The 23,868-nt window shown below is 36.9% G+C and overlaps 1 protein-coding gene across 1 annotated transcript in view; it reads right to left on the minus strand.

Annotated features, from left to right (window-relative positions):
• LOC132913755 (uncharacterized) overlaps positions 1–23,868 on the minus strand; it is a 161,333-nt gene that overhangs the window by 33,111 nt on the left and 104,354 nt on the right. The window contains exon 4 of the mRNA XM_060972287.1: positions 11,536–11,660. Within this exon, the coding sequence (XP_060828270.1) occupies positions 11,536–11,660 (125 nt within the window). The remainder of the gene's footprint in view (positions 1–11,535; positions 11,661–23,868) is intronic.

Here is a 23,868-nt window from a genome sequence, read left to right on the forward strand (position 1 = left end):
CTAATGTTTCTAGTAATTATATCATTACTGAATATAGCTATTCAGAGTTTCAAACTTAATAAATAACCTGGAATTACGTTAAAATAATCAAAATAATTGATACACTAATGTTAGAGGTTGCATCAATTTTCAATTTCCATTAAACTATGCCGTTTAGAACTGATCAATAAATTAAGCAACTTCGCAGAACATTAAACTGTTAATCATTATATGTATGTAACATTCTGTGACAATAACAAAGTTATTACATTATATCGCTATTGCTACTTTAGTAATTGCCCTCTGCATTATCCAAGCAAATCACTACAAATATTTATCATGCTATTAATGAAACAAATAGAACCATCACACAGCAGAGAAACAATTTAATTATTTTCCTTGTTTATACAGATATTTCATAGTATTTTAACAAAATCTCTAGCTACATGCTATTACAAAAACGAAATTACTCTACTAAAAAATAACCAAATTTCCAATAAATCAACAATTAACGTAAATTGTAAGATTCTTAAATTTCTCAAACTTTATAAAACTATCAAGCTCGCACAATTCATGCTGTATTTAATCCCATATTCCACCTTCCCAACAACATAGTCAAATAAATTGCTGGCGACGCTCAAGCCATTTAAAACCGCATTAACCGGAATTCTTATCAATGCATTGGCCCCATTTACAATTCCATTACACCATTACCTCGGCTGTTGTCCCACCATCGATCCTATCCGAATGGCCCCGATTAATCTCGTTGCGAGGAAAGCGAACAGACCGTGGAATTGCGGGGGTCGGAATCGTTCTTTCCAACTGCTTCGGTAAAGCGTCGTTAAATCGTGTCCAGCGTAACGGGGGCGTGAGGTAGGGAACGAAAAAGCAGCGTGAATTTCTGGCGAAACGAGGGGAGAACTCGTCAGAGGGTTTAGTGCCCGAAGCGGCGGACGAAAAGAAAAGCCGTCTCGTTAAGGTGACTGTTTCAACCCTTGAAAATTCTGCCAACGGAACAGGCGGAAGTGAAGGAGGGTCTGAACGTTGACGAGAAGAGGAACACGCCGCGAGCTTCGACGCGCTCGTTCTCGTGCGAAACGGCCGCCGTATTTATTTTAAAGCAAACTCTGGCATTCGTTAATCGTCGCAGACAGGGTCTTCGACAACGGGAAAGTCTCTTTCAGCCGGTCACAGAGTTCAATTAGGTTAATAAGGCGTTCATCAGGAGGAAAGTTCAGGTGCGATTCGTGAAGAGTGACAACACCGTTTCGCTTATACTTAACATTCATCCGGATATTCAGTCTTCGAAGGTGTGAAATATATAGTTATATTTAAACTGTAAAACCCTGTGTCAGATTCTATCTAAATGTCCCTATCATTGTAATCGAAGTAGGGGATCGGCTGATTCGTGGTGCCGATACTAATCGAAACGAGAATTTACGATTCTCGTTGACGAGTCGCACTGCAAACACGTCTCTCCACGAACACAGTTGAACAGATATCCTAAATTATGAGAATATTCTTTCGCAAAATTTATGATGATTACAAAATAGGAGTTAAAATACCCCAAAAAGATAATTTTTAATATTTGCGAATAGTAAAAGAATTGGATATTATTTGCTTAATATTCTGCTTTACGAGAATGATAGGCATTTTTGTGTCGTTTAGTTAATCTCACGGAAGTCGTTAGAAATTTCTTTTTTTTCCGTGCTCTCTACTTCCAGCGGGCTCGCGACTTTCATCGCAGGTTTTCGCTGTTTTAGCCGCTCACTCGTTTCTTGGTACATTAACTTCGCTCGTCAGAGATGCACGTTAATTTTTACGAACTTTCGAATAATAACATGCACACGAAAGTTTGGCAAGGTTGGTCTAATTAACGAGCAACTGACTTTTCGGTAATTTTCGGTGCCTCAGCAATTCGTTTTTCCACGCAAAAATGTTGAAACATTTCCATTTTTTTGATGGAACTTTTGCTTTGGTACACTTTTGCCGTGAAAAATAAAAAAGCTTACCTGTTTATTATTGCTAATTGATACTAAATTTTAATTTTTATTTCTGTGATCTAATTCAAATTATCTACAAGCAAAGAATAATTTTCAAAGGGAATAATAAAGAAATAGTGAGTTGCTAGAGCAGGAAAATTTCAGACAGGAACTGTTATTGTTCGTGAAGTCTGGTTAGTATATGGAGAACCGTGCGCGTTATAACATTTGCATAGAATATTTAGGGAACCGTCGCGTCAGAATCAACGTTTCAGTGTTTTCATAAAGAGCAGCCCAGGGAAATTACAATCATACAATTTTTTCCTCGGACGAGTGTAATATGAAATGTTGCTGTAATATTTAGGAGAGCACATACTAAACCGCAATAATTGTTATTAGAGATTTACGTATACTTCGTGGACTAATATAATTCTCCAGATATCCGATATCTCTGCTATTTATCGTCAAAATCTGAAACAAGCCCGCAGTACAAATTAATCAAATTTCAATCTCCATTACCAATTGTATTTTAATTACCATCTATTAACGTTCACAAAATCGACGTATCCGAATGACTGTTCGGATGTTAGAATAAAACATAACTCGTCAATCCTTGAAATAGCAACAATATATAGTAGAAATAGCAAGTTATAACAATAAATAATAGAAAGAATTATTCATTAATTCTAAAGTCTATAAAATCATAGAAATTTGCAACTGAAGGATTTCAAGAATATCATGTTAAAAAGAAAAAATATTTATATAATAACCTTCCTCCCTTTCCCATTTTTGATCGACGAAAACAATGGAAGAAATAATTTTCACATTATCAATGTCGCTATGGCAATGCTAGCGAAGAACAAAGGGATAATTCTCGTGCTAGCCTCTCGAATATCGGGCAGACAAAGAAAGCAGACAGGAAATAGCTTTTTTTCTCGATCGATCTCGAGGAAGGAAGTTTCGTTCTTCGCTTCGTGTAATAGTAAGTAACCAGTGGTTTTGCCGTTCTCGTTCTTTACAGTTCTCTCATGGTAAGCATAGCCGGTAATGCGCTTCTTGGTACATTAACCTCGACTTGCACACAAGTTCGAAACAAGCACACGTACACGGGTGAACAATAAAGGGTTGCGTTTAACTCAGCCCCGTGGGTTTCAAGTTGAACCGCCACGGAAACGAAACATCTTCCTCGTCGATGCACGTGTTAATTGAAATTATTAGGCTTTTCGTGAACATGGAATTAATTTTAGATTTTGCTTTTTGGTTTAAGAACTTGATTTCATGGAACTTTAAAACTCACATTTGAATAGTATCAAATTGTGAGACCTATTGTTGATTTAATAAAAGCAGATTGACTGAAACTGCATGTAACTATAGTTATACAGTAAGTTAGAAAAGAGAGCCTCAGATTTTTTGAAATTGTAATATTCATTGAAAGAATCTTTATCATCATTTCATGACTGTGTACTGTATACCTATATATTGAAAGTAGATCATGAAAAAATCGTAAATAACAGTAAAACTGACGAAGTTGTATCAGTCACTCAAAAATAGTAATCCTAGAAAAACGGAAAATAAAAATAACAAAAAGGCATGCTATGTAACTAAATAAAAGCGAAGCTAAAGGATGTCAAACCCGTAAAACTTCTCTGAACGATCAAAAGAGTGACAGGTATATTTCCAAGGGAATGGCCAACTCATCGATTTCCGTCAACATTTTCACGAGATTTAATGTTTAACAACGTTTACGTGGGATATTTGCTTTCACGGAGAATTCATGGCTTTCCTGGCTGCCTGTTCCCAACCTATAATTTCTCGTGTCGACTGACTAAGCATTTCCAGCCGACCATGGACATCCAACGTAGTCGACGAAGCGTTCTCGGACACTGCCAGACCACTTAACCGACTGTTCCGTTTCGTTCGCCGACAATCTGCTTCCGATTATCGTTAGAATCCTCGATCTCGTTGCATTCGATTTTCCGTTCGCGCCTTTCGCTCTCCATGTTTGTATAATTCGCTTCATTTCCTTGCCTTCGTTAAACGGTTCGTATCAAATCGATCGAATTCGAGAATAATTCGAGAATATTCGTGTGATTTTCTTATATAAGGTTAAATTTGAGAAAATTTGCTACCACGAAAGTTACTGGACAGCTGACTTTAATACCTGCAAAAGATTTAAGATACTCTCTACTTTATTTAGACAACTCTTTGATGCATAATTTATTTTGGAAGAAATTTCCAACGAAGAAACTCTAACAGTTCCACTACAAGAATCTTTGATTTGCAAAACTCATAAACCTTAAGAATCTAGGACGATGAAACTAGTTCATCATTAGGAAAATGCATTAAAAATGCAGAATACTTGCTTAGTGTTCCATTCGTCTTATTCATTTATCACTTACCATCATCAATACTTGTAATTCTAAAGATTTGAGAAAGAATTCTTATCTAAATTCAATCATCGACAAATCAAGAATTTTTCAAACTTCATCGCACTAGAGTTCAAAACAGAGAGAATAAAGTTCAATTGATAGACAGTTGCGGTTCTACGATCGTTAGTGCGCGTTCACGCTGACGAAATGGCACATAAAATGTGGCCAGCTGGCGCGTTTCAGCCATCCCCGCAGAAAGGAAACAATTACAAGTATTCCCCAACAATTTATAATTTCGTAGCACGTAGCAGTTCCATCCCCTTTCGCTCACAGGTGCTCGTAGGCACTTTTGAACGTTATTATTAAATCGTCGCAGATAATTTCCCCCGTTTATTCGTTATGGGATTTAGAGTTCTTCTATGAGTAGACTGGTTGACGAATTCGCGCCACCGAGAAACACGGCTGGGGATGAATATAATTCGCTTTTAATTCCTGACAACGTGATCCAGCTGATGGAATCACGAGGCGAGCGGGAAGCTTCCGTGTTGCTAGAGAAAGGGGTAGAGAATAGAGAAGGACAGAGAATATCATAATAGCGAGAGTGAGGAAAATTCGAAGGTGCTATGCTTGATAGGTGTATGATAAATTTGCTAGAGATATTATATGAGAATTATGAAAGGTTAATGGGAGTAATCAGTGACTGTAGTATGTTAATGAAAGTAATTTGAGAGATATTAGTAATGTCAGTGAGAGGAGAATGCTAAAGAACAAGAAAAATTTAAGTGCAGATAAGATGTAGCAGTAATAGAGTAGGTAGAATAGATTGAATTTAAGGCATTAGAAAAATAACAAAAAATGTGGAGGTATAACGAAAATAAGAAAACCTGAGTTAACGGCAGCGCTGTCATTAATTTATTGTCCTTTCCATTAAAAAATTATTTACATTATCAAGATTTATTTACGTTTCATGGAAATTTAAATATTTTGCAAGAGTGAAAATAATTTTTCGTTAAATGGTTGAATGAACGTCAATACAAATGACAAACAAAAATAAATAAATAAAGAGTCCGATTAAGTAGAATTCATTTTCATATATAAAACGTGATGTAATTAATTTCAATTTTGCTTTTAATTTTGTACATGGACAATCAGTTGACGTTCCGTAACAAAAACTTAATTTACCATGAAAACTTCAGCACATTTTTCATATGCAATTATCTCATTGTGCCGTACAATGGTAATAATTACACATCTCCCAGAAAATAGCACATAATTGTTATATTCGTGGTAAACGCTGTTAAAGTATTTCTCATTTTATTTTCCAATTTTCAGAGCTAATTATGCACCAGAGACCTTTTTCTGTTATGGAAATAATAATTTATGTGTCTTACATGAAATTACTAAAAGGATAAATCAATATTAAAGAATATGTCTGTACCAGTTTCCTGACTTTTATTATTTTTCTTCCAGTTTCCATTTTATTTTGTTTTCCACTCTTAACATCCTAAACTCGTTGCTTTAAATTTCTTTTATTTCACTAACCTCCTGCCAATTTTTATTAAATCTCCACACCTTTCTTATAAATTTCTATTATCTCTCTATTACTTCATTTCGACTTTTATCCTTTTTATTATCTTCCCCTTTTCAATTTGTACATTTCCTACCCTTCATTCTAAGTTTCAATGGTTATATTTTAATTTTTGTCGTCAGATGTCTTTCTTCCGACCTCTGACTTACTCTTTCACAACTTCCTTTGAGTTCCGTAATTTTCCTTTCTTCCCTTTGATTTCCATCATTATATTCTATCTCCTTTCTTCCTATTTCTGGCGTCATTTTGTTACTTCTCGCTCAACTTCTACCATTTTTCAACGAAATGAAGCGATGAAAGTAGAATTTATTCGCAAATGAAACGTTCCTTCGACGTTACGTTGTACGATTCTATTCCTCTCTTCTCGCGTCCAACTTCTTGATCGTTTAATTTTGTTTGTCTTTTACTGTAGACATAATCGTTTTGAAGTTTCAGGAGAAGAGTTCAAGGAACTTGGAGCAAGTTCAAGCGGATTAAGAAAGAAAGCGGAAAAGACGTCTTATCGATAAGTATTAAGTAGTTATCGCGTAGTTCGAAGTCGTAGGTAACTCCGCGGTTCTTGCCACTCGTCATCGTTACCTTATCTTTTGCAGATTATCAAGTAATCGATAGTCATTTAGTTTCACTTTTTTTGTTCGTTAGAATAATTTCCACTTCGTTATATTTACTTATGATTATTTCCTCTTTACTTATCGCTAGCAACTCTACGAAAATATATGGAATTTAATCAATCTTTCAACTCCAAATTACAAAACGTTGGAAACGATAATTTTAGCGTGCCAATCTTTATTGCAAGGAGTAAATCTTTGTTAACAAAAGTATTAGAATGTATCGAGAGGAAGTTAAAGGAATTCCAGGAAAAGTTATACACGTTCTTAAGCAATAAAGGTAACGGAACTCGGTCGCTAAGACCGGCCAAATTGCGGGAAGCGGGCAACAAATAAATTCTTTGTTGGTGACACGGTTCACGCGATATATCGCGGCGCACAGAAACCGATTGCTTCGTGCTTCGTATTATTGAGGTCGAGAAAATCGAGCTCGTATTGCTTTCCAGCAACCGCTGCTACCTTCCCTCCCCCTCTCTTTCACTCTTTCTCTGTTTCAGCCTCGCCTTTGATGTACGCGGAGAAGAACTTTTTCGGCACGGCAGAGCGTAAGGGAGTTTCGCGATATTGTATCGCTATCGATTCCGCCAATAAAACGTCACGTCTACTCGGCTACGCGCTCAGAACACGGACAAAAGCCACGTCGCTCCGGGTATCTGTTTTCATTTCGCAAAGTCAATCCCCAACTTGGACGAGATGGCGACCCAACACCTGTCTGTCCGATATTATCGCATTGCAAATTGCTTTTGGCAATTTATCGCTGTGCTTCGTAGGGTAGAGGCAGGATCAGAGTAATGGGAGGCATAAGAAAGTTAGAAACGGACAGAGGAATAGGAGAAGAGAGTGCAAGAAAGATAGGTGGAATAGAAAGACTGGCAAGGACGGTAGAAACAGAAACATGTATAAATGCAGAAGAGGCGGAAAAATAAGAATGAATGTAAATTTAAAAGGAATATAAATGTAGAGAGGATAGTAGGTAGAGATAAATATAAATTACAGGAAAGTAAAGGAGAGTAGAGAATTTGAAAAGGTTGGAGGAAAATGGAAAGAAGGTAAAGAGCAGGTATAATAGAAAATAAACAAAAACATTTAGTATAGATTCCGAGGATAGGGAGAAAATAGAAAGAATAGAAGTAGAGTAACTCAAGAATCAACGCGTTCAAACTGTTCAAAATAAAATTCAAGTAATAAACCCAGGTCTGAGGCCTCTCAAAAAGATACGAATCACAATTCCACGCGCGAAATAAAAGACATCGATCAAACGGAGAATTCCCGAGGATTTCAAAGAAATTTCTGATCCAGATTCCTGGAGCTGCCAGAGAATTGCGCGCAGCCTCGAAAACCGAGAGACGAGATCGAGGCCCAGTAGTAAAGCTCGATATAAATCAGACCGATCCTTCGCTTTCGAGTTTCAACCGCGGTCTAGTCTCCTTTTCTCTCCTCTATGTTCCGGCTATCTCTCGTGTCCATCTTTTTCTTCCCTCCGCGATGGCCGACCTGTTCTCCGACACGTAATTACGAGTCTTCGTAGAAGAACTTCCGGTTTCCACCGCCTTTAGCCTCGAGCATGATTACCCGACGATCTACGAGGAAAGGAACGCACAAAATGAAAACGGAACCTTCGATAGCGAGCTATCGCGTCTTTGTAAACTGTCAGAGCTTTGTCTTCCACGAATAAATAATAATAAAATAGAGAATGATACCACGATTACGATGTTAATCATTATTTCTTTTGATACAGTGGTTAAACGAGGTTCGAAGTTTTCGTGAGACGAAAAGGAGTATTTTAATTGATTTTGTTGTTCGTGTCTAAGGAATGAACATGTCTGAGATCACACAGTTTAGAAAAACAAGTGTCTGGATTGGATCGTAGCAGAAGAAATTTCTTTCATAAAAATTTCTGAACAGGGAAAATGTTTGACGTTTATGACGTTTAAACGCTGTTAGAATTGATAAAATTTGTATTTGAAGAATGTTGAAAGGACAGGAACTCATATATTCGCCTTTCCAAATGATTAATCTCTTTAATGGGAAAACCAGGTAAGAACCTGGAAACATCATCATACTGACAAGAATTAAACGTTCACAGGTCGGGGAAAGCGTTTTCCACACGAACATGGAATGCTTTAATATTTCGATTAAAATTTTGTTGGGGACAAATAATGCAGGATTTCAGAGCGAAATTTATATCCACGCACGTCTGTATACATATATTTCTCTGAATGTTGCTGGTATAAAATTGGCGAGCTTTTTCGCGTGCTTATATCTTCGAATTCACGACGCGAAACGTACCGGCTTTTCGCGAAATCCGGCTGGCGTACGGCTTGAAAATAAGAGAAAGAACCGACGGGAAAATGGAGGAAATGGATCCACTGGTGTGTTCTGCATGACTTCATCATCGCAGCTGTGTGTCTCCGTATGGTTGGAAACAAACGGAAAAATGTTTCGCCGCCGATACGCCACCGACCAATTCACACAGCCCTGACAACAATATAAGATCGTTCAATTTCTGACGTTTTCTGCTCTCGTCGACCTTTGAGCGACGTATTATTCTTTATTTCCAGCATCTATACACTGCTTTCAACATTTCTCTTCGATTTCGACCTATTAGCTCTTATTTTATCGACTTCAGTCTGTTTCTTTTGAGGGAAAAAGTTTTATTCACGAATGGAGTGCATCAATATTGCAGTTTTTGCGCAGAGACGGATATTTTATAGTAATTATAATCCGTCTTTGATCTCTCAAATCAATTTTTAATATATTCAAAATCTGTTTTTCGCTATTGTCAGTCATTGACGATGTAATAAACATGCAGAGATTTAAAGACAGATAAAATTATAGAAACAAAGTAACGGAAGAAATTTAATTAAAATTTCTCTTGGATAAACTTTCTAATTTATTTTCAAGCATCTGTGCAACTAAGTGAAATAATATAACTTAATCTTAATTTGTGAAAGACTCTTGTAGGAACGATGCATCGTATATCTCGCATAGTCTGAACATTTTCAAATTCTATATACATTGAACAATAACAAACAATACAAATTGAACATAAAACAGCAACTATTCTGTCTGACAAAATCTAATTATTAATTATGGAAAGATCCAAAGTATTACTATTAGTGGTATATAAGAAATAATAATATTATGATATTCAATCCTTAAAATGTAAAAAGCAGTAAAAGACTGCTGGTTTTCAGGTAGCAAGCGGAAGTGAAGCTTTTTCTTGAAAAGAGTCGGAACTCGATAAACTGGTCGCTAATTACAGCCTGGCAGACGATTGTCGAATTATTTGGTCGGAAGTCGAAGGCAGAGGGACGTCGCGTTTTATACTTCCGGTCGAGCGACGATCCCATCCGTGCGATTTTTAATCGAGCTACTCCATCCTCTCCCAACTCATCCGTCGTGCATCCAGGAGCATTAGACTTTCCCAGGGTATACACTTTTGCTCGATTTTCATTCGCCATTTCCGTTTTACGTTCACGCACTCGATTTTGCTCGAGTGGAAAACTCCCCCGATACAGGTTCACGACCTTTGTTATTTTTTATTACCTTCCTAATGATCAATCGTTTATTGCTGATCATGCGAGTGTGAAATTGTGAGTTAAAATTTTACCCATTTACACAGAGATTCAATCTGTGAATATCATAGACGATCGATGCTTGAATTTCTTTTACTCTCAATCTTTCTTAATCGATACTTGAAAGTTTAGAGGAAAGAAACATTGATAAAATTTGAAAATTTATCGAAATATAAATTCCTTGTCAATAGAAGATTATTAAATTCGCAAATAGCAAGCTTGTACATTATCCTGTACATTTATCATCCTTCCTTTTATTAGATCTCCAGACACATTTATGAATTCCATCGCTCAAACAAACTCAATTTATGTTTACTCATATAATCTCCCAAAAACCACAAAGGGAGACGACAGGATCCGAATAACCAAGTGATTCACTTTCGTCGCAAAAACCGTGCGAGCCCAGCCGGCATGTAAACGTTTTATTTAATAAAGCGACTTACCTCCGACGGAAACAGCGTCGAATATTAAGAAGCCACTGGCAAGAGTACAAACTTTCCCATGAGAACAAGGAAACAACGTTCGTGATCTATGAATTGTTCACGCGTGAAACTCATGTAGCCAGAGAGTTTAAAACAGCATGGATCACATTGTTAGCTTTTCAACAGGGAACAGGGAGAAAGTGCGGTTGATACACCGCCAAGTAGTTCTGTGAGATCGTGAGGGAAAAAGAAAGAGAGAGCTTGTAGGAAAGACGGTAGAAGAGGAAAGGAGAGAAAGAGAAGCTACGAACTCCATACGTGACTAGCGAACAAACGACTCGTCAGTTCTCAAAAATCGCCCCCACTCTTTTTCCGTCTCTTTATCGTTTCTTTCCGGTCGCGGTGGTTGCTCTGAAAGCGTCCACCGTGTTAATCACCGCGTTTCCACGGCGGTCTTGTCTCCAACCGACGATTTTTTGCCGGATCATCGCTGATTAGAAGCGACTGCTGTACCACCGAGCACTTTTTATGAGACTTTATGGTCCTCGGCCACGCTGACATTCCTCTTTATAAACCTCGGATCGTGTTAAGTGTGAAATGTACTTTTTGGCTCGAGCAGATTGCGCCGGCCTTTCATCGTTTGCTTTCTGATTTCGAGTGGTTCTAACTTGTTTCTTTTAGGGTAAATTTTTCTGCCCTTTTTAAACCTGATTATCGAATAGGGATAGAACTCTTGGTAAAGTTAAACGTGAAAGGCACCTTTTCGATGGAGTAGTTTGCACGATTCTGTCAAACAAATTGCTGTATGTTCCTTAATTTCAAAAAATTCTAACTTCCTCTTTATAGTAAGTTTTATCGCTAGATTTTTTCGATTACGGGAATTAAAAGGTTTTCATTACTTCTGATTTCTACATTTCATCTGGTATAGATGTGAAATAAAAATACATTATAAGGCATCCAGCAACTGACTAATTCTGTTTTTCAACTACGATTTGACATGAATACTTACCACTAAGGAGAAATAATCCACAGGCGACCAGGGTTCTGTGATCTGAATAACAATGTCCAATTAAAGCTGAAATTGTGGCGGCCAGGACAAGAGCTACAGCAGCTACTTGAAACGGTGCTGAGATCCTGAAATAAATTCGAATAACGTTAGTCAATTACGGTTATCCGAAGTTATGAAAATAAATAAAATTACATTTAATTCACTTCTAGTATTAAACACCTGTGTGTGAGTGCCACTATTATATTTTTTCAATCGTTCGTTATTTTCAAGTTTTTCATTTAATAACTAGGAAATAAAACAATATTTTTCAAAAAAAAAAGAGCAGTAACCGATTTATTAAACTACTGCAAAAACTGCATTTCTCGTTCACGTGAATTTAATTTCCTGTTTCAGAGATAAAGTGTTTCAATCAAAATATTTGATCAAAAAACAATGTCAGGAATTATTGTGTAAAAAACAACATCACTGTTTTTTTTACGATATTCCATGAAAAAACAAATTTCCACCAATGGCTGTACTCTTATGTAACAGACGATATTGATCTTTGAAGCAAAACACACAGTAGAATTTTTACTTCAGGATCTGGTTACTGACTTCGAACAATTCCTCTTTAAATAGCCTGATGTACAATGGATATTGAAATGTCGTACAAAACAAGTAACTACGTACAATAGATGCCTTGGTGAACGTGTGATTGGTCGACAACGGCACATGTCGTTGAAATCTTGAACGGCTATTGTCAACGTGTTCACATATTTCACATAGTTTGCGCCGGGAAGTGAAACCGGACATAGTTGTCGACGATTTATTTATTATAGACGATCGTGTAAGAATAACGGGAGCATTTCCATCTATTCAACTATGACCGATGAAAATTTTCGCGTAAAACGCGATAACAACCCTCGATCGTTGTACGAACGTCGTTGATATAACGAAACGCTCGCAGTATTTTTCTTTCATTCTTTATTCAAATAGATTTGATGTTCATTCATTGATGATTACTTTTCTCTTTTCAATATAATGAAATTTAATTTCCAAATCTCTCACTGGGATACCATTAAATAAATTAAATACGATTTAATTAGAAACCATGGGTAATTTAAACATACATCATATAATTGAATAAGATAAATTCTTTTTCATATGTACAGCAATGTTACTTTACATTCGAATATAGTAATACTCACATAAATAAGTCTCAAAATACGAATTTAATACAAATTTTCTTAAATCGAAGAAAAAGATTATTGATATGCGTAACATGTAATAAAGTAATAATTCTACATTCGTACTGAATTCGAGTTAGAATAATTACGAATAGAAATTTTTTACGGAGTAAATATATTACTTTCGATTTAGATAAAAATGCTTTATAATACTTTTTATGTGAGATCAACATCTCAATTGATTCCCAAGTTACAATATTTGAACACAGACATTTAGAAAGCATTCTATACCATACATGTACATATACGATGTCCAATCGCTGTGACCTACATATATTTGTTTCAGGAACTCTATAAATCAAGTGGTAACTGTGAAAAAAACGCTGACTGAGCATCTGTCACTGACCAACGCACGCTGATGAAGCTTGGCGTAGGTCAGTGAGGATGTGTGAGCGAGAAGTCCGAGCGGACGACAAGGACAGAAAGAGTAAATATTTAAAAAATTATACTTCTCCTCTAAATAATAATTTTTCAATAATGGATATTCGGATCGATATGAAACAAAATGCATTTTAAAATGAATGACATCCTGCTTTTTATAACGTCGAACCTATTTAGTCAAATTTATAAAAAGCGTACGTAGTTCTGAAATAGCAATCATGCAAGATTTGAATACTTTAGTGAATGTTATTTGTGTATTTTATAGAATTTTTTTCAGATTTTATTGTAATATATGCAGGACTACAGCTTAATATACATGGTAATAAATGCAGTAAGCATTTAAAAAATGTAAATAGTGGTAAAGTTGATCAGTTTTAGAATTTTTTTAGTTAAGGAAGAGTAAAACTGATGAAAATTTTAATATATATGGTGATGAATTATTATCGTGTATTTAATATAACTGACGTATAAATGCAGATATTGGATATATAATTCAGAAAAACTGATCCATTTATGTACGAGACAAATTTATTATACTGACTATAAATAAATAGAATATATCGGATACTGAAATTTTTTACATCTTAAATCCTAATAAAAGGAATCTCATTTCATTTTATTGGGAGTCTATATTACTTTTTATAAAATATTACCACACTAAAGCTTCTTTGCGTTTTTTAAACGATCGAAAGTTACGATCGCTGCCGATATTAAAAGAAACTTATAAAATATTTCCAATTACATAAAGTTTGTCTGTAAAACATTTTACGACTCGGATAGTATAAATTTTCATCGAAATCCATATCCTAGCAACTAAATTTCCATTAAATAGGCTATTGAACCCACGCTAAATAATTTATCGTAAAGCGAAATGTGTGCGATATTCCACCATTACAATTTAAGTGAAATTATCAGATATATAATGCGAACAATACTATATCATTACTACAACATCTACTACAATAACTTCAATTTCTATCTATCAGACACTTCTGCGCAATATCGTTAATATCAAATTTCTCTTGTCAACAGCTTTGCAGATCTTAACATGATTTTAGACACCATTAAGGATTAAATATTACCCCTAAAGCGCCTCCCCTCGAATTTAACATGTGACACTCAACAACTATGCGGACGATCGTCTTCGTGAACAAGACGTACGTCATTGGGGGATGAAAATTGATGTTATGCTCTACCGCCACAGCACTTCGAGACTCTGGAACTTCCCAAAGACGAAGACGAAGGAGGTTAATCAAGATTTGCAGTGAAGCTGTAATGCTTCACAACCCGAATATATCCCCTAAATTTTGATCGATCCCCTGACCAACTTCTTTTGAATTCCACCTTCGTTGCCGTGTCGGGGAAATCGCTTCAATTTATTACTCTTTCACATAGCACGTAGACGATGACACGTAGTCGCATGATTTTGTACACACTGAGTTGTTGCCTGCGGTTAATTGAGAAAAACTGATGGGAGATTTATATTTTCTCGGGCAAGTTTTAAATTCGTAAGGTGGTTATTACAAAGTATATTGACAAAAAGAAATTCTACTATTCAAGTCTGACATATCTAAAAATTAAACTGCAAATTGATCAAAGATATTGGTTTTTATCAATTTTAAAGACTACGATATTTTCAATACGAATATTCTACAGATATTATAATCTTTTGAAGCCTATAGTTAATTAAATTTTTGCATCGCCGGGAAATTACGAAGGCACATTCTACTTTTTTATAGCAAATTAGCCGTTTAAAATGCGACTTAAAAAAAAAAAAAAAAAATAAAAAAATAAAAGACCGAGTGTTTTTCGCAATAAAAAAGGACAATATTTATCAGCGCGACTCACCAATCCCAGTGAAATTCGGTGCAATTCTTTAAATGCGATCCTATTAAGTGACGAACGCTCAAGCGAGCATTAAAGACTGGAATCGCATTTGCATTATTAAGCGATCAATTCAACCCTACTCGAATCTGTACGCCATACACCTGGCGCTTTCTTTTCGCTGTCAATACCATCCCATTGGCTGTTTATGGACAGTGAACGAAAACGGATCAGGAAACGGCGATAAACTCCTCTTTCCAATTTTAAATTCTTAATTGGCTTACCTTCGTGTGCTCGTAACTCACTTTATAATTCCTAACTTCATCCTCTCTTCATCTTCTCATCATGCATATTGCATACGAACTGTTCTACTTGAGATTCGATTATTTACCAAAAGCACCTGCTAACATTGTTTTTTTTTTCCTCTGTGAAGTCGCACTGTGTTATACAATAGATTAGCAAGAATACGTCATATGGTTTTTAATTGTTACATATATTTTCACTCGTGCATGTAAATCGTTGAGCGGTCGAGGTAAGACTGAGGAGTAAAAGAATTTTAACAACTCTCGGCGGTTATGGCACAATACGTAACAATGACTCGTCTATATCAACAATAAGTCGCGATTACACCAATTTTGTGTTTAACACGTCGAAATATTCTGTATTACTTATGAGTAGCATGGAAACATGTTACGAAAATTATATATATATATCTTTTTTTTTCCTTCGAGAACACACGATACCCTTCATTCGGTTAAAGAAGAATTTCCACGAACTCAATAAACGCATGAATTCACTCCGCACAGTTTAACTACGGTCAACAACTAAGCCTATTTGCGAAAAAAAGCTTAACTTTACTCGCTACTACAAATACTCGGCTCTACCAAATATCGCCAGGAGCACCTTCGAATTCTCTGCTAACCGTTGCTTTTTGAACAGAGTACCCTGCCAAAAACAGCAATACATGACAGATAAAATAAAGGTCCGAAAATTTCATACAAATATACGATAGAAGCAATATCGATCAAAGATTCGTAAAGTACGTTCGTCGTTGATCGACGAAACGACGTTGAAAATTTATCACGGAAATTTTATAGCGAAAAATATAGTGACAGGCGCTCGTATGCGCTCTTCGATCTGGTTGAAATTTCCACGAAATTTTCCCCGCGAAACATCAGATCGTTTTGTCGCGGATGGTTGTCGTTTCAGATAAAATGGCTGCTGCGAAGGGGTGACGGGGGGGACAGTGTGTCACGGGGGACGGGGAATTTCGATACCACGGGTGTAATACACGTATTCGTAGCTATCGGGGTAAATGGAGCATGCTGGGTAACGGCGCGTCTCGCTCTAAGGGGTGCTGCTTGCTGGGATCCGCAATCAACCCTCCAGACGCTCGAGTTTTGAACCTACGGTCGTTTCAAACGGACCACGTCAATCACGATTTTCATGATTGCCGGAGACTCCACTGTTGTGCTCAAAGTAGATTTTGAAAGATGGATTGTCTGGAATTTGGAGAATTTGAAAGATTTGAAATATTCATGGTATTTACACAAATAAAAGAATCCTTACGTTTATATGTGATTATTCGGATAATCGTCAATCTGTTCATTGTTTGAAAATTACTGGCTACATTATTGAGATAAGAAAGATTTTTAAAATTATTTTTTTGTGTTAATACAATTGTATCTCGGAACTTATGGGCTAAATATCTCTCTATATATCTACTCATTAATTACATATGTATTTTATACAGTCTAATAAATTTATTAAATAAATTACGCATATACGTTTTCCAGCAAATGCGAAGCTCTTGTTGGTATTTATGTGGACAATATTAATTCCAGCTCAATCACGCGAGAACGTGATTACGCGTTAATCAAGCCCGTGTCTCATAAACGTCGTTTATAATGCCTCATTCTTCGTCATTCACAATAGCTGCCACACATCTGTATAATGACATTGACGACGTGATAGCACATGCGTTTCATAGTCGATGCGTCCATCGAAAAGCTTGCATTTATTCCACTTAATATGTAATTGCTGCTAATCACTGTCTGCATTCAGTTCCGAATCGTCCTCTCATTAATCTTTCACTTGTAATTTCTTTCATAATGTTTCAATATCAGAACATTATTAATCCAATAAATCAGGTAAATCATATTCATCTTATGACGATATTAAAATGCTCGAAATCTCTTCTTGTATGTAGTCAATAAAGGATGGACCGCCGTTCGAACATTTCAAATTCGAAAAGGACTCTTTTAATCCGCGAAGCGTGTCGACGAACGTACCGCTGGAAATGTCTGGCGCAAGACTAAAAAGAAAGCCAGTGGCAGCCGGGTAATGGAGCGTTTCTTTAAGCGCTTGTACATACGTAGTATTTCCAACCACCTAAAAGTCATCTCCCAACCGTACACCGTTCTACAAAATTCTGTGGCGTGTATCGCGAACGTTATGAGAACTGCGTTACCTGCGCGTAAACTTTATAAACGCGACGCTGTGCTGTGGACGTTTCTCATATTCCCCCGGTTGTTTGACGAAACGACCTTTTGTCAGCGACCTGTCGCGGATGTATGCTCGCCCGTGCGCCTTTTATTCACAACTTTTTCAAAAAACCGGACAGGGTAAAAGTACGACTATAAACGTGCTGATTAAAGTTCTGGTAATTGGTCGATGTGCATAACGGTAAGTTTGGACGTCGATTGCACGAAATTTCGCGGAGCCACATGGGAATATTAAGCCACAGAATTAATAACTAGTTTTTGCTACTTCTCAAAGGGGACGAAATCGTGGCCAGAGATAATAGGAAATTAGATTTAAATGTTTAACCTGATTTTGTAGTAATGGAAAATTGGGATGTGGCAAGGGAAAAGTTGGAACGTTCATTCAGTATTTTGGTATACGATGTTAATAATTTCAAATGGCAGCGAAATCAAAATATGCGTAAAAGAATAACTCTTTATAAAGCTCCTTCTAGAAGATTTTAAATTCAACTAGAAAAACCAAGAGACTTCTCTCTGTTCTAATTAAAGAACAAGAAAAATATTCCAAATACCTCCGTATAAGATATTACAAGTTGATTAAAAAATACAGAAAGACGAAGAAACTATTAATATTCTTCATATACATTTTATCGATAAAGTACTTGCAAAGCGAACCTATGTTTCAGGGTATTTTCTTCATAAACTCGGTATTGTGACGAACGAAAGTATGGTTTAAGAGATTCTCTTACACAGAAAATTTTCCAATATTCCACATTCTATCGTCTCAGGTTCGAGAAATTGCGCCTGAAGGAATACCGTCAGGAATAATATCCACTCAGACATAATTAATAAACAGTTTTTCCTGAAATCTCTTATTCGCTGTATTTCCCGATTCCCAGTTGGCTTGTCCCGGACAAGCATGAAAAACGATGTAAAACTTGATTAAAACTTGAGAACGACGGTCGATCAATGAAGGTTTTCATAAATTTACGCCTGTTAGGGAATTATTATTCGGTTTCGTTGTTATCATGCGTCATCAACTAACTCGTTCGCTAATTACTGTCCAGTTTTAATGTTGTATTATGTTTTAACTGCGATACACAGTCGATACGTAAAATCCAAAGAGAGAAGAGAGAAAGGATGGCAGTATGTGCATGCATAAAGGTACACGTTTTAACGAACAACGCTACCGGTTGGCTTTTAATTAACAACGCGTGAAATGACCCCGTCTCGACGAGGTTATTACGTCGTCGTTTTTCACATCGCGCTCATTGTGAAGTTTGTTTCCAACTTATTACGATTGAAATGCTTTTCGCAGATTGGATGCGACTGATTTATGGTCGCCTTGGTGCATACATTGCTGTGAAATACTGAAATTAAGTGGACGAATTACATTCTTTCATTAGTATGATTAAAAAATAGGTATTCGATCTAAACTGAGGTAAGTTTCTGATAGTTATTTTCGGTTTTTCAGTTGTACTTGTTTATAAATATTAAGAGAGACGCATAATAATTTTGGAAAATATATCGAGAAGTTTGTATAGTGTGAATATGTTTAATTATTTTCCAATTGGGATATTTTACTCTTAAAAAGAGTTTTTATATAACATAAATGAAATAACGTTAATGTTGTAAATATAATTAAATTGAATGACAGAACGTTGATGTGAATAATAAGACAATATAATTATCCGAAATTCGTGTTTGTGTTGGCCTAAATGAGAGAACTTACATGGTACTAAACGATTCAGCTGTTTATGTGCTATGCTGCCGAAATTATCTTACCAACGTAATTTCGCTACGCATGAAGTGATGCATTTTCCTACATACATCTCAAAACGTGCACATTAAACTATTGAATTCTTTAAGAACTATTTTTCACCACCCATTGTCTAGCACCCTACAATTTTTAAATGTCCCGTTAAAACCTCTCATTTTCCCACGAAGATAATTCATCAATCACCACAGCAGCAGGGAACGCTTCAAAAACACTCGAAGCCTTCGGTCGATATCTCTCTCCTGAAATTAGTTGGGCCAACGCGATCCAAACGCAGTATATACACCCTCTAACAAGCACCGACACCAGCGCACACGATTTTACAAAGGCAAAGCCACGCCACTCATCCCTCTAAAAGACCAGGGGAATCAAAAACGATGCTAGGTTTCGAAGGAACTATTATGTTCGATGTTATTCAACCACAACGTCATTTTCACCCGCACGCTGCATAATGATGGATAATTGTCCACTGACAAGCGGAACGAAGCAGGGGCTTGGTTAAACAACGATTTGCATCGCACATCAAGGCCGAAGGGAGCAACGATGGATCAAAGTTAGCCAAGTAGTCGGAGCAGGAGAATCAACAATTCGGTCAGTGTCCAGGGCTGCGTGCTTGCTCTCGTTAATAACGGGCCGTTGTCACAGTAAATAACAATAAAACTCTATTAATGTGGTGGTACGACTAGTAACCAGGCCTGGCAGTCAGCCAGAAACATACCGGCACGGCTATTCACCCCTTGGTGAGGCTAACCCGAGTTAGCCTCGAATCCAGCTGCTGTTGTTGCAACTAGTTCTCTCGCATACCTCACAGGCCGTATGTAATGCAGCATGGTTATATAGTATTACGCAGTGGAATGGCCCACCTCTGTTGGGAGTCGACCAGTAGCAAGATGCACAAGATGCTCGTGAAATTGTGGAAATCGATTTGAATGGCTTTTCCAAATCAAAGATCGTTCTCAGTGTTAAGAGAGCTCCTTTCTCGCAATCAGTGAGCTCTTTAATAGCTGTGTCGCGATAAAGATGTTATGGCAGGGTGGGAAGTGGATCTTGAGACTAATTCCCGAGGTAAGTTCGCATTATGAGAGAGCTATGCTTGATGAAGATAATGTTCGTTCCGTGATATCAGACAATGGAGTGGCTTTTGACGTTTGAAGAAATATTCTTGAGAAATATTAGTTGACAATATGCCTTCGTCGTTCAGTTAGACATATTTTTAATTCACAGCAGTTTCGGTTGTTCGTCATCTACGATTCAATGATACGAGCTTTACGGTAATATTTTCAGTATTTTTTTTTTTGTTTTTGTTTTTTTTTTAGTATTTTTAAAGGAATGTTTCGGTGCTAATTAGGCGTTATCTAAATAGTGGAACATCAAGATTTCCGTTTGAACGACGAATTTCCATGCGTTTGAACGTAACCGAGTTTCATTCTAAATTCTACCAACTATTGCGATATATCGGTGCGAAATAGAAGCTTCATCGTTTAATCGGATAATCGATATTTACGGAATAATAAATACGGTTTGATTACGAAATAATAAATACCACTTGAAGTAGTAATAATGAATCAGTTTTACAGGCAGAGGCTCCGGTAACTACATACATATGTAATGTATTGATTACAAATTTATCAGTTTAAGAGTCGTTTACGAACAAGTGCTTTATTTATCGCGTTCCGATATCCTGTTATTTGTAAAACCATATAAATCTGCCATTATCTCGATATAGGATTTATCGTTTATTTGACTCTGTACTTGTTTTCTTTTTTTCTTTACGAAGTTGTTCCACAGTACAGAATTCAAAATTACCAACCAGCTTGTCTGACCACACTGCGTTACTAATGCTTTCAGTGCATCAATCTGTTCTGCAATCAACCGGATACAACTGAGACTTGCCTTTGAATTCAAAGAAGCCAATATGCAAAATCGGGCGTATTAGTTGCCTTTAGCCTTCTGCGTTTAAGAATTCTGTTTGCTTTTGAAGATAGAGATTACTTCAGCTAGGAAACGAATTATTCTATGCTAGTTGGCGCGTCGTGTAATATTGAAGAAATTTCTCTTCCGTTATTTCCTAACAGATCTACTTCCTTCTAGAATATACTGTCCAAAATTTGTACGAATGTGCCAAAAAATAAATTCTAAATCTTCTTCAGATCTCCCAAATGTCTTCTTATCTTGTGTAATATCTTCTGTACCAAAATAAAAAAAAAATAAATTTATCAATAAAACCTTTAATTTCGTCAATAGACCTGACACGCCACCTGAGATTAATCTTATCTTTGCGGATAAGAATCCTCATTAATTCCGCAATCTTCATTTCCATAAACTTTTATCAAATGTAAAGGCAACCACCGTGGAAAGTAATAATTTCCAGCGGGTTCAAATTTTTCCATCGTAAAAAGAATCGCAAAGAACGAGCGTCAGCTCGAGCCGCAAAAACACTGTAGCCCGAAGCAGCGAAGCGCGAAAGTCGGCGAAGAAACGAAAGAGGAAGGAGGAAAGACACAGAGTAGAGTAATCCGTCGTCGGACCAAACCCAAGTCCAACGGCTGCTCGAGCAGGCGTTTGTTTTCTCTCGATTGCTATCGGATCGAGGTGGAAACGGTATTTGTCGCCAGCACCACCCACCAGAAAAGAAACTTTTTCCCCTTTACGTCCGTTCTCACGAATTCTCTTGATCTTCAGCCTTCCGTTTCGATGGACTAAGATAAAAATCGAGAAAGAATAAAGAGGCGCGTCGTGACGGTAACCACAACTTGCTGTTTCGTTTCGCGAAATCGCATAAAACGTTCTTTCGTTGCGAAGTAACAGCGACCGCGATAAATTGCGAGTCGATGCAAGAAAAAGTAGATGTAGTGGCAAGGAAACCTCGATGGTCTGGCCTTAGTTTTATGTACAGATCGTAGAAGGTAACCGTCTACGATTGTACTTTTATTTGATGGCTGTTACAATTCGATTTTACTTGCTGGCTACTTTGAGGGGTCAACGTCGTTCTAACAGAGATTTATTTTTAAAGATATATGAAATTTTCGGCTTGAACGAGAAAGTTAGGATTAGATTACCGATTTTGCATTTATCGTTCAATAACAGTAAAAATAGAATTTCCTCTCGAAAAATTCGATTACTCTTCTTAATTCGTCTATGGACATTTATTTACGAAAATGTTGAGCCACAGAAACTACAGGGTGCGCCGTTAGAATTTGGACAGAATTCAATTTGTAGTTCCCACCATATTAGAATTCAGATGTTTGTGCTGATTGACTCTGAAGTTAGTTAAATATGTCAATAAGTCTTCTATAACCTCAAAATGACAGAACTCGTTAAGCAAAACCCGGAATACGATAGAAGAGCGGCGATTATAGAAAGTCTTCGCGCCGGGAGAACGCCGGTCGAAATTATAAAATTCTTTAGCTACCCAAGATCGACGGTATACGACATTGCTAAGAGATACGCAGCCTCAGAGTGGTTCGAGAAGGGTTTTGAGCGTTGTCTCAAGTGAGGGCGACGTCATGCCTCCGCACTTCTTCCAAAAAGGCGAAAGAATCACAAAGGAGGTTTATTTGGAGGTCCTGAAGACAGTAATAAAGCCGTGGATGGAAATTACGGCTTCTGGAAGGCCGTATTTATTTCAACAAGATGGCGCACCTGCTCACACAAGTCATCTTGTTCAAAATTGGCTCTCTGACAATGTGGACATGTTTTGGTCGAAAGATTTCTGGCCTCCTAACAGTCCCGACCTAAACCCATTGGACTATTACGTGTGGGGCGTTATCGAGAGACAAACTAATAAATGCAGGCACCCCAACGTCAACTCCCTACGAGCTGCTATCGAGTCAGAATTCGCGACAATTAAACGCGACCAGTTGAAGTCAGCGTGCTCGCGCTTTAGAGCAAGAATAGAGCAGGTCATAGAGGCAGAGGGTGGTTACATAGAATAAAAGTTCTCAGCAAGGACCCTTTAAATGAGATATAACAACATTTTCATGTGTTTTTGTGTATTGACTTAAATAAACAACTTTCTGCACAAAACTTCTTTTGTCCGGATTCTAACGGCGCACCCTGTAAATACGACCATATTTAATAAATACAGAAGCTTTGATAAGTGTAGAAAATTACAAAAATCTACCAATCACATATCATCGTGTTCTACTTAATAAGATTTTGAAGTATGGAAAATACAAATTCTACGCGAACCGCCAGTTTGTGAAACGACCGTTTCTAATTTTTCAGAAGCAAGGGAAGGATCGAAGCCGCTTACGTATTTTACGATTTTCCTATATTGAATACGACCAAAGTCAAAGGCTGCGTACAGAGGAAAATGAAAACTGCTGCGTTCGCTGGACAGCGCTTGAAAAGATTTCCCTCCTCTTGTAAAAGGATAAACGTCGCTGAATGTGTGCATTCTTGAAACGCAGACTTTTGAGTGCACTATACCATTGTTCGTACCAAAATAGGAGCACGTTTAAGTATAACGTATTTTAAGAAAAGCCTTGGTTTTTAAGCTGCTTGAAATTGAAGCTTTTCGTGCGCTGTTACTTCGTTCTTTTCACAACTGTGGAAAAAAATGTCTGTATAAGGTTTAATGAAAATTTCTGCGACCCTGGATGTAATAAAACATTTTCCATTCATTGAATTCTCCATTTTT

Source organism: Bombus pascuorum, chromosome 13 (assembly GCF_905332965.1).
Source record: "Bombus pascuorum chromosome 13, iyBomPasc1.1, whole genome shotgun sequence".
NCBI classification, from domain to species: domain Eukaryota; kingdom Metazoa; phylum Arthropoda; class Insecta; order Hymenoptera; family Apidae; genus Bombus; species Bombus pascuorum.